Source organism: Trifolium pratense, linkage group LG5 (assembly GCF_020283565.1).
Source record: "Trifolium pratense cultivar HEN17-A07 linkage group LG5, ARS_RC_1.1, whole genome shotgun sequence".
NCBI classification, from domain to species: domain Eukaryota; kingdom Viridiplantae; phylum Streptophyta; class Magnoliopsida; order Fabales; family Fabaceae; genus Trifolium; species Trifolium pratense.
The window spans coordinates 51,563,448-51,576,131 of record NC_060063.1 but is presented as its reverse complement, the minus strand read 5'-3'; the positions used below and the strand labels follow the sequence as shown (position 1 = coordinate 51,576,131).

General features: G+C 28.6%; 1 protein-coding gene across 3 annotated transcripts; it reads right to left on the bottom strand.

The window, feature by feature from the left end:
- Positions 1-2,899: 2,899 nt before the first annotated feature.
- LOC123884768 lies at positions 2,900-7,873 on the bottom strand. 3 transcript variants are annotated; one of them, XM_045933978.1, is made up of 7 exons: positions 7,746-7,873; positions 7,348-7,407; positions 3,815-3,877; positions 3,643-3,690; positions 3,479-3,541; positions 3,266-3,328; positions 2,900-3,038 (listed from the first exon to the last, which is right to left on the bottom strand). In XM_045933978.1, exons 2-6 carry the CDS (start codon positions 7,393-7,395, stop codon positions 3,275-3,277), a joined length of 276 nt encoding a protein of 91 aa, XP_045789934.1. In that variant the 5' UTR covers positions 7,396-7,407; positions 7,746-7,873; the 3' UTR covers positions 2,900-3,038; positions 3,266-3,274. The 3 variants fall into 3 exon arrangements, with proteins under 3 accessions (XP_045789934.1, XP_045789933.1, XP_045789935.1); XM_045933977.1 differs by lacking the exon at positions 7,746-7,873 and adding an exon at positions 7,550-7,670; XM_045933979.1 differs by lacking the exon at positions 7,746-7,873 and adding an exon at positions 7,546-7,664.
- Between the last annotated feature and the right edge of the window lie 4,811 nt (positions 7,874-12,684).

The window sequence follows — 12,684 nt, the reverse complement described above, 5'->3', positions numbered from 1 at the left end:
ACGGAGACTCTGAGTTTTTATTGATTTCTATGATACTTTCTATACAAGAAAAAAAAAAACTATACAAGCTAAGATAACAAATTTGTTGGGGTGGAAGAACATGTGCACTTTTTCTATTTTCTTTTCACAACCTTGCATATTTTGGCAGGGATATTGTTACTTGTTTAGATGAGATAAAGTGATAGGATCATGCGTCCTTGTGAGTGGATCATGCTTCCTTGTGAGTCATATTTAATATATAGGTATTGGGGTTTGAATATGGGATTCATTAAGTTTACTCATTTCTGAATTTCCAGCAACTAGATTACTAAAAAACTAAAATAAAAGATCATACTAACAATTGCATAGAACATTAGTTAAGAACCAAAAAAAGCAAATGAATGTTAAGTTTTATATAAAAACTAGTTTAAAGAATCATTCATTCGTACGAGTCATTAATTTTTATTAGATATTTAAATGTGTTATTATATTATAGTAGAAAATTTATTTAGAATAAAATATTTAAATTTTTTTTATATAATATTGTTAAATATACGTGAAACTATATTATTGTGGTATTTTTTGTAAAATTTATTAAACGAATAAATTTGATTATAATTATCAATGATAAATTATCTAATTTTCTATGTATTCGTCACAAATAATAGTCCTGTGTATATTTTTAATAAAAAAATAGAAATTTGATTAGGAATATTTAGGATAATTTAGTAAATTTGTTAGTAATTAACTTTATTGTATTTTTATTATATTAATAGTTAATAGTATTTTTTTATGAAAAATATTGTTTGTTTTTATCTAATTTTATGCATATTCATTTTATTTTTTCTATAATTTGTTATTGACTATTTTATTATCTTTTTTCTTTTAATAGATTATTAAGTTGATCATATTAATCTATTTTGTTGCTATTTTTATGAGTATAAATCGTTCTGTTTTGTTCCAATCTATAATTTGTTTTGTTTCTATTTTAAACATATCATTTTTAAAAACCAAGCAAGAGCCGATGATAAATTCGAAGTTTTGGGTACAAACTTTAATTCTTTTATTTGTATGATTCGAATGATGATCCTTAAAAGAAAAGCGGGAACCTTTGTAAAATTGAATGACAATCAAAACGATATAAAGCACTTTGAATTTCGTTGAGCAATGAAGGAAAACCAGTCGGGTCAAACACGGGTCAACCGCTACCCGTTTTGCAGGAATCCGGGTTAGGAAGATGTGAACAGTGTCGCCAAGAGATCCTTTTTAAAAAAAATTGTTTTATAGAAAAATAGTAAATAAATATCTTGAAATTTTGGTACCTTTTTGGAAATTTGTGGACACCTATAGCTATTTTTAGTTAATTATTTGGGGTAAAAAGATGATTAAAAATACTATAATTTTATAAAATTTTCCCGAACTTTTATGTACAGTGTTTAGAATATTTTAGAAGCATCTGGTTTACCTCACTCCCTCTGGTTTTATATCCTCTTAAGAATTGGAATTTATTTCACAATGGTTATTAATTAAATTGATTTATAAATTTGTACGTTCGTCGGTAAATTAAATTCAGTTAAATTGGGTTTGGGTTAAGGGGGCTGTTAAAGATGAGTAATAGGTTGCTATTTTGAGAGTTGCTAGTGACTAATTGGGTCTATGGAATTTTAATTATCGAATTTGCTAATAATTGTTGTGTATCGGTGTTGCTTTGAGTTGTTATTATTGATGTTGATATAAAATTATTGAATGAAACTGTTTAGGTTGCTGATATAAATGTTCATTGATGTTGGTTAAGCTAAGTAATCGTTGTGGATAATGAAGTTGTTAATAGTGTCGAGATGATGAAGTTGTTAATTGTGTTGAAATTATGATGTTGTAAAACTGGTATTGATGTTGAATGGTGTGTTCTTAGCACTCCTCTTCATTAAGAATTTTTAGACTATGTTAATTTTATTCAAGACTCCTATTCAGGGGATTGAATACTTGTTGTATATTAATTTTTAAATTCGCTGCAATTATTTTTAAAATAATTGATAACTAGTCGAGTTAAACTGAGTAACACTTTTTTTTTTGAAATAGAATAATCAACGATTTTATAAATAAAATCAATGGAAAATTGAGGGTGTTACACACACCCCCAAGGTTACTTTGTATATGTTTCTCTATTTTTATTTAATTTATATTCCATTAGGTGCTTTTTATGTGGCTACTTTGGAGTGCCAACATAGTTGAAATATTTCAGTTGTCATCTTTGTACCTTTTTGTTTTTTAAAAAATAAATCGGAGACATCCAGTCTCCAAATAGTATTACCTTAACTTTTACTCCTACTAATATTACTTTTGTCTTTAAATATAAAATCCTCGTGAGAAATTTTTATGTCCCCTTATATAAGATTCTCTTTAAATTTTTAACTATATTAATTATTTCTTTACCAACATACTCTAAGTATTTTATCTCTTTTTCTACAATTCACAATAAATGTTATCAATGTAATATAAATACATTCTCTCTTGAAGGATAAAATTATAAAACAAATTTCATGATTAACAATTTATTACCACTATCAACTATTCTAATTATGATTTGGGATCCTCTCAATTTTCTATTTTTTCTATTTTTTTCATTACCAAAGTTTTTAAATGTTTTGGAGTGTATATAATGTGTCAAAAAAAAAATGTTTTGGAGTGTATACAAGATATTTGAACCCACTTAATGTCACATTTTTTATTTTATGTCCCAAAATTGTATAATATTATCGAAAATAAAAAGAATAGAAAATTAAAAGAATCCTAACTCACTAATTCTCGTAATTTAATCAACAAAATTCAATATTTAGAGATAAAGGTAGTATTTATAATCGTGATAATTATATCTCCAATATTTCAAATGACAACCCCACATTTAGTTAAATAAATAAACTCCTTGAAAGCTACACTCTTTATTTAACTTCCAATAATCAAAAGTATCAAGTGAATTAATCGTAATATACATCAGACCATTTGGAACATCATGACATTTATAAATAAACTCCTTGTGCCAATTATTGAATCTTCTCTCCCTGCATTATCATGGATGTAAGATGAATGAAATAAACACGTAGAATAATTATAACCACATTTTTATTTATAAAAAATACAAAATATTAATAGACAATGCTCTTTTTAATACAAAATTTATTTTGCGTAAAAAAAATATTTACTTTTTAATTTTTTTAACCAGTACCACAGAGACACTAATTAGCTGATAAATATTTTACTCGTGCTACATATGATTATAGTAACTCACCAATTTACATCAACCAGATGTGCATGCTGGTCTTCTTGGGGGAAGCTGCTGATGTGGAGTTCTCTGTTTTTTTATATAAATAAAAACAGAGGAAAATTGGATAAATGTACACAAAATAAAATAATAATAATAATAATAATAATAATAATAATAATAATAATAATAATAATAATAATAATTTAAAAAAGTACTGATAATACTAAAAAATTGTACCTTTAGTTTTGGTCGCAGGGTCTCTACGGCTGCTGTAGATTGTTGATTCACTCCAGCACCTTGCTGTTGAGATTAAATTCCAATAAATTATATATTATAAAATGAACAAGTTTTGGTTTGGCGTATAGTTTTAATATATACAATAAACAAAAATTCAAATATACCTTGCATAATGCCCAGTCTGCTGAATCAAAAAATGCCCTTTCATTATCCTTTTTAATCACATAAAAAGAGTGGAAAAAACATTAGATTCAGTAAAATATGGATGAACTATTATTGTATAAAAAATTATTGTTTTTTATTATAAAAAAAATAATGTTTTTCAATAGGGCTTACTTTGGATATCAAAGGCTTTTTCTTTGGGACAAGCCCACCATACTTCTTGCCGGCGGATGTTGACTGATTTCCAACAAAAAATAATTTGTTATTTCCACAAAAAAAAAACATATTTTATTTAATATTATAAAGTTAGGGCCAAAGCTCACCAACCAAAAAATAAAATTAATTTTAAATTAATAAGTAAATTCAAGATAAATCACATTGGAGGTGGAACTGTGGAAGATGAAAGAGGATAACTGAGGGGGGGGAGAAACTAAATTAATTAAATTAAATAAATGTAAATGTAAATGATGGAAAGTATAGTAATAATAGAACTAATGATATGCTTCCAAGTGAGTTCGTGAACGGTTCGTAAAAATATTCTTCGCTGCAACCAGCATTTTCCAAATATAATTGTTTGGCTATGTTAATAATTATTTGTTAGGTTATTATTTTTCTTCTTGTCTAAATTTGAACTTAGAATCTCCAACTTCAATAATTCTAATGTAAGAAGATTAGGAAAATTATTCAAATTGTTATATAGTTGTCAACTAAGATTAGGTAAAGTATTACTTGTAACTATATCCAGGGACGGATCCAGAAACTTACTATACGGGGGCCGAAAATAAGAATAATTATTTTGATTCTTAAACATATTTTTTTTTATAGTTATTTTGATTCTCAAACTCTCAAATTTATCTTTTGTTTGTTAGTTTGGTCCTCAAATATGTTTTGTATTAGTCAATTTGTCCAAAACATTACTAATAATAGACAGATTTGAAAATATTTTTATTATTTCAATAAACTGAATTGACAACATCTCATATATTTAAAGAAAAAATCACTGTTTGTTCTCCCCATAGATATATACTATTTTTTTTTATGCGTGTATTTTTATCATATTATAATATTATATTATGTATGTATAATACTAAACTAAAGTGTTGTAAATAAATAGTTGAGTTGAGACTTGATAATATATATTATTATATAAATATATGAGGGAGATGGGGGGCTGCCTCCCCCCTTTGAATCCGTCCCTAACTATATCCTTCGATTGTAGGTTAAGTACATTTTGTACTGATTTCAACTATTAATATATATATATATATATATATATATATATATATATATATATATATATATATATATATATATATATATATATTTAGACTTTTTGCTATTAAAAAAAATAAGTTGTCAACTAAGACTAGGTTCTTATGAAAGTTATGGTCTACTTTAATTTTTCTTGAAACTAATCTATACCCACTCATATGATCTTGGGTGACTTCATGAGATGATTGTAAATTGCAGTACATATTTTCATTTGACTTATTCTAGAGTAACCTAATATGAACCTAACCTACTTTTGATTTCATCAATTTAAATTCAAAAAATATGTCATTCAAATGGGAATATTCTAGAAGATCTAAATTATATTCCATTTGATATTTATTATAAGAAAAAAGTTTACTTTTTAAGTTCATAGAATATTAATGTATCTAGTCTATAAAATATAAATCAGATACATCAAACACTCTATAAATCTAAAAAATTAAAAAAAATTATAATAAGAACTGGAAGTAGTAAAATAGAATAAAAAGCAAGAACTAATTATTGCCATGGGAACCTCATGTTTGGGAGAAATAAGGTTCACATGATTTCCTGCTTGACAGCCCAAAGGCCAGTTAGGCTTGTTTTGTTTTGCACAGTGAATTTTGTTTTGTTAACTATATATGCTATGACATACTCCTAGGTAGCCCCCCCTAAAACCTCCTAACCGACAATTTTTATGGCTCCTCAAAAATATCTTGAGGCTAAAATTTCTCTTTTTTTTACCTAAAAAAATCTTTATTTATTTTAAAATATGTATTGGTAATTAAACAATGAAATCTGTAAATATAAACAGGGACGGATTTAGTGTGAGGGAAGTGGGGTCAGTCGACCCCACTTGTCTATTATATTTTTAGTTAATACTAGTATTATTTATACAATGTGACCCTATATATCTGATATTATCGTTTTTATATAGTCAATTTATTACACTATAACAAATATAAAATTAATCAGACTAATTTATAATACTAATGAATATTTTAAGAGTATTGACTAATAAACCAAAATAAGTAATTTTGTATAAGAAAATGTTAAAATTATATAAATAACAATTTATATTTTTTTACGTTATAATTTTGACCCCACTTACTAAAATTTCTGGATCCGGCCCTGAATATAAATAGGTATAAACTAAAGGGCATTAACAATGTACATGTGTATATTCTTGCCTCATGACTCATGAGAGATGCAAGTATCATCACATTTTAAGAATAATCATACAAAGTGATTTTGAACTTATATTTCACATACAATAATTTTTTTTTTAAATGTAATCTAATCTTATGCTTCTAACTCACATTGACGCGCCATAAACCCTTTTTCAAATGTGAGTCTATCATATCATTCCTTTTAACCAAACCTTTTTTTTTATTCAATACACTTGTTGTGTTGTCCTCGTCGCTCTATAAACGAGACATGTTATATGATCGCTAATGTCAATAAGATTTTTTATACAAAGAACTAATCTCCTTTAGGCAAAAAACCGACTCTAATGCTACTGTAGATCATAAAAGAAAGAGTTCACGAAATCATTATCTTAAACTAAAAACAATCAAACAAAAAGAATTTAGCATTACATATTTATCCAAAACGTTAAAACATTATTTATATTAATTCTATCACTTCTATATTATTAATTAATTTAATTTTTTTATTTTCAAATATAAGACTTCTAACTCACACATAATATTTTAAACATTTTAAATTTATCTCTTAGAAGTTAGAACACATAAATGAAAAGCAAAACATGTGAAAAATGAATTCAAACAATATTCTATATATGTTGCGACAACTTGATTGATATAGAATATAATTTCAGAAATGCTAGATACATGTATCCTAGACACAATTATAGTACTAAGTACATCGTACCAACATGATGGAAAAAAGAGTACATTGGTACAAGTAATGTACACAATTGGAATTCGACACGTGCACTTCTCTTCCATTTTTGTTACCATTTGATTTATGAGTGTTTTTGTTGCAAATTTGCAATGCAATGTCACACACCACATAGTACTAAACACTATTTACTATTTACATCTCTAATCATCATTCAGCAAATTACACACATTTAAAGGGAAGATCATGATCTCATAGTTTATATCGCTAATGATTGCAGAAATATTTGATATAATGAGATTCAGATATTTTTTATTTTTTTTAATTGTGTATGAATTTTTCTGCTTAAATTTTAAAAACAAAAAACAGGACACATTTTTTGTCATAGCAACGTGAAATGCTAGAACTAAAAGTGAACACATTTTTTTTGTCATTATTTCATAACATTGTCAAGAAAAAATTTCTCTTCCGCTACACCCAACACCGTTGGTAGAAATTGAGGTTATAAAAATGTGAAAGATATTTTAAATATGTATGATTAAATAAAAAAATTATAAAAAAAAAAGGAGAGGTGTTGATGTAAGGTTATGTACCTCAACGTCATTGGCAAGGAAATAGTCTTCTCTATTACACTCTGCCATCTCCCCCTTTACCTATTCAATATTCAACAAAACAAATTCATATTCATATATTACATACAAATTAATTATCAAAACATTCCATTTAATGAAAAATTAATCAATTAATTCATAAAATGTAAACTTTAATTTGAGTGCAAAGAAAAGACTCACTCACAAAAGCAAGATAATAGATAAGTTTTTACAAAGAAAGAGTAGAGAATAGGGGCAGAGAATTCTCCAAAATCAAGCAAAGAGAAGTTCCTATGCAAATGGTGTACAAGCATACACAATTTTTATAGTACAAGTAATAATAAGACAAAAAAAAATAAAATAGAAAATTGAACAATGAAAAGGGTGATGTTGATAATTACCTTGTGGTGAGAGCAAGGTAGAGATGCAAGAGAAGAGAAAAAAACCAAAGAGAGGATAAAAAGTATAGAGACAATGAAAGATAGGTTTGAGTGAGAAAGTTAGATAAGAATATACATATATATACACATCCACTACAAATGCTATGATATTAATAATTTATATAAATAATTAATAATATAACACGAGGAGAGGCTAGGAAAGAAGCTAACATGGCATAACAATAATTATATAATAATATGAATAATAATTTAGATTTGGATTTTATATATCCAAATCCAAATTGCATACATTTCTATGTGGATAGATAGGGAGATAGGACATTTTGATTTTGGGACTATATGTGGACATTTTTGAATGGCTTATTTTTCCTCAATTTTCACCACTAGTGTCTGGTCTATTATATCGTCTAATTTAGTTTGAAAGTTATTTCTGACATCAAGGGGTTTAAGTCTTCATCCCGATTACAATTGCGGAAAATTGAACTGTGGTCATCTTTATCAACTCCAGCGTCATCACCATTAGATCAACTGTTGGTACGGCTTGTTTTTGGTATGGCTTGTTTAGCATAATATTTAAATTTTGAGATTTCTTTTCCTTCTAAAGTTGGTATAATATATTTGATTAAGTCAATTAATTAATTAAGTATGACCAAATTGAATTTTAAATTATTATTTTTAATTTTGACTAAAAATCTTTATTTTTATTGTTATTGGTAAGCTATGTTTTTGTATTTGAAATTCAAACTTCAAAAAGGCCAAGAAAAGAGACTAAATACTTTATAACCATTGGTTGTCATAGTTTATGCTGTTAGAATATCACCATCCATTGGTCCATCTCATACACTCAACGTACAATAATCTCACATGTTACCGACACTTTCCTGGTTTAACACTTTTACCCATTGTATTGTCTATTAATTATTTCTCTTTGTTTTTTCTTGATAATAATGTAAATGAGTTTAGCTATATAGTCATGTAAATCGTTTGAAGAAAGCATGTTTAATTTTTGGAAAGAGTTACTCTTTTTTTTTATCAAATTTTACTTACTCTGATTGAATTTAGAATTATTAGTACTTCTATATCTAGGAATCGGAAGATTAACATTAAAATATTATTTGCATGATCGAGGGGAGTATTTATTTGCGGATTGTTGTGGTGTTTTGGATTATTTTTTTTGTAGGTTGATGTATTAGATCATTGAAAATGGAATCTTGATTTCAATTAAGGGTATATTGTTCGTTGAGCTTATCAGTTGTTAATTCATATATTTTCCATAGAGGACAAATGTGTTATTTGGAACAATTTTGTGTCATTGAAGGTGTCTATTTTTATTTGGCGCGCTTACTAAATAATAAATTACCATCAAAAGATAACTTGATCAATTTAGCGGAATGGTGCATTTGGATTCTATATTGTGTTGGTGGCACTGATTGAAACTTCTAATAACTTGTTTTTAGAATGTCATTTTTCACATGCTATTTGGTGTAACATTATGCATTGATTAGGTGTACAAGGACTTTTATCAAATATCTTTGAAGCCCATGCTTTATAATTTTGTAATAATGCTTATGTTTTTGGTAAGAAGGTTCGGTCAAGTTTACGAGCGGTTTTTGGTTAGCTTATTGCCGAACTATTTGGAAATAAAGAAATAAAAGGTGTTTTACACACAATGTATCGGTGGAGGCTTTGTGTGATAAGGTGAAAATATATTAAGCTTGGTGGTGGTTGAAATCTAATAAAAAAGGTTTTGATTTTGGTATGTGGTTGAAATCAATAAAAAAATGTTTTAGTTTGATACGAGTAAAAAATGCTTTGTACGTTGGAAAATTACAACTTGGTGGTGGTTGAAATCTAGTATAACACGGAAAACAAATAAACATATAAGCATGTATATACAAGCAGGATATATGACATGTTGATATATCAAGAATTAAGAAAAGCCAAAAGGGAAGTTATGCATCCTCCGGGTATTCTCCGACATTTTCAAATTCTTATACTTGGTTCGAATCCAATAGAATACTTGGACATGTGAAACATTAGATATGAACAAATAGTCTTGATGACTTCATGTCATTTCTATGTTCTTTTAAGCAAATGCAAGCAAACAAGTAGTTTTTTCCATGTTTTAGTACAATAATACAAGGAATTACATTGAGTTTTTGATGTTTCTCGGATTGGAAGAAAGGAGTCAAATTTGGTGTTATTGCTGTCAACTAAGCCTAGCTCAGAAAAATTTTAAGTTTTCTGTCTGAGCCACTGCCTGTTGCGCCCAGCTTGGGCAGATCCAAGCTTGGCTTGGCACGAAAACTGCACTATAAATTCAAAACATTTTTTGATTTTTAGGTCACAAAATTCTGGATCAAAAACTGATTTTTGACGGCTATTTCAGAGGATCAAAGAGGCATTCAAGCAAGGATTCAAGGATGGAAACACATCTAATCCCTTCTTGTAATGATGATTTCTTTCACTCATGTTAATGTAATTTCTTATTTGAACATGTTTGGCTAAATCTTTATGATTGATCCTTAGAGGATTCTAATTACTTTTGATCTTGAACAATGTCATTGTCATTTGATATGATGAATGAATTACGAAGTTAGTTTCTATTGATTATTCCTTATGCTTAATGCTTTATATGATTTGGCCAATTGTATGATGATTTCAATTATTTGTTTTACTATGAAAATAGGAATGAATCATCGATTTAGGAATAATTGATCAATTGACTTTCACTTAAGATATTTTGGAATGTTAATTGAGATTTTAAGGATTAAAGTTTTTATTCCTCAATTGATCATCGATCATCCTAAGAAATTAGGGATTAATGATCAAGGGAGATGATTATGTTACCAAGACATTGGGCATAATCAATTATGTTTAATCTAATCATGAAACTAAATTGAGTAATTTGTTATCATACATGAAATTACCAAGAGAAATAGTAATTAGATGAACCAAAAGGATCAATTGCTTTTCTTTATCAATTTGAATTTTAAGTCATTTCTTACGTTTTTGATCAAAACTTTGAACCAAGCAAAACTCCCCCCTTTGTTACTATTATGTCAATTTTCTTAAGTATGCCTTCAATTTCCATTTGAATTACAACAATCCCTGCGGAAAGAACAATTTATTATACTACTTGACGGCGATTTAGTACACTTGCTAAATTTCTATCAAGTCTCTCGGTGTATTATTCCTGAAACCCAAAGGGGGGCGGATGACGAGCATCCATTGGGTTATAGTTCTCGCTCAACTAGGACTCTTTATGCTCTAACCAGTCTTCAGATGGGGAGAAGATGCGATATGTATGTGTCCGGTATATAGGGTGATAACCCATTAGAGTTCCCATTATTTCAAAATGGGTCATATGACATCGGCTCATATTGAGCCCATATCAATTGATTAAATAATTATCAAAATAAAAATTTAATTAGTCTTTTTAGTTAATCTATCACTAATCAATTAAGGCTTTTAATTCATAGATAATAGATTATCTTTCTCCTCCACCTCCCTAGCTACAAATAGAAGCCATTACAATATAGATCTATGAGTTGGTGGTGTGTCCTCTGTTATATATGCCACGTCATCACCTTTCAAAACCCTTTTAGGATTCTTTAAACAGAAGCCAAATTCTTACTGCCACAAGTGTGCTTTTCGACGATGTTCTAGTTCAAGAAGTTTTGCTTCAACCACCATTGCCTCCCTCGTGGTGGTGGTCGTGGCTGTTATGGTTCGCAGTTCAACAACGACGATGGTTCACGCCACCTTCGTTGATACTCTCGGTCTTTTATTTTCTGAATTTTTTAGGTCTGTTAAGATCTGTTGGTTCACTAATTTAAGTTTGTCTCCACTGTGCCGATGTCACTCTATTATCCGTATCAATTTTTCGAATTGATTTCGGACTATCTGACAGGCTCGAAAAACCGCTTTACTTGTTGTTCGCGGGGAGTTGATCGTACGTGAAGATGTTTTTGTGTTGGCGGACATTTCATATGCCAATTTTTAAACCTTGATTGATGCTCGCAGACGTTCACCAATAAACGTGCTTGTGATTGGTGATAGTTTGTTAGTATCGATTAGGTTGATTCCAATTGTGCTAATTTCTCTATTTGTATCACCCGTTTGGATTGACCTGTACTTTTATAGGTGGACAAGCTTCTGAAGAATCTTTCTGATGAGGTAAGATCTTCAAAAGGATGATATTTATTAAGAGAATAGGAAAACCAATACAAAGTTGAATAGTGAAATAGTTTATTTAAATCATCATGGAAATGAAAGGATGTTAAAACAAAATATTTAGCAATAATTTGTTAAGACCGATCCACTGAGCTCTTCAATTCCTTGCATTACGTCATCGACAAAATTTCCAAAAACTCATTTGACCATAGAACCATTGACAAATTTTCCAAAAAGGTCGATGTCATTATAAATAATCTTACTGATGATATATGATCTTCAAAATTGTATTACTGTTGACATGACTGTCATAAGGTTTTTATTTCAGTAGCCAAATTGTACTCATCATTTTTTAACTTTCATTATGACAGGACATTACATGGTCACCCTATATAGGGTGGAAACTGCCAGGCGAGCTCGAGTTGCATGCCCGATTGGCGAGCAGGGTCAGCCCGTTGTTTTGCCATAATCATGTGGTTCATCATAAACCATATGTTGTTAAGAAACAATTTGGCTATGGTGATGTTGACATCGACTCCAATGTATTTAGCTTTGTTGATTATAAAATCACGCCAAAGGACAATCGGGGACAATTTACCCATAATTATTTTGAATATTACAAAAAGGAACTCAAGATTTGGAGTGATTGCATATGTTTTGAAGATTATCTTGCTGTGAACAATTGGCAGCCAATAGCACGCATTTCACCTTCAAGCTCCCGGAGAAAATGTAGGAAAATCAATGACAAGATAATGGGGCCTCT

What these genes read in the sequence shown, in the direction of transcription:
- LOC123884768 (XM_045933978.1), bottom strand. Translation starts at nt 7,395, where the DNA reads ATGGCAGAGTGTAATAGAGAAGACTATTTCCTTGCCAATGACGTTGAG. An exon ending in TCCTTGCCAATGACGTTGAG is followed by an intron (nt 3,878 to 7,347) that starts GTACATAACCTT and finishes GTTGGAAATCAG; the next exon opens with TCAACATCCGCCGGCAAGAA. An exon ending in AAAAGCCTTTGATATCCAAA is followed by an intron (nt 3,691 to 3,814) that starts GTAAGCCCTATT and finishes GTGATTAAAAAG; the next exon opens with GATAATGAAAGGGCATTTTT.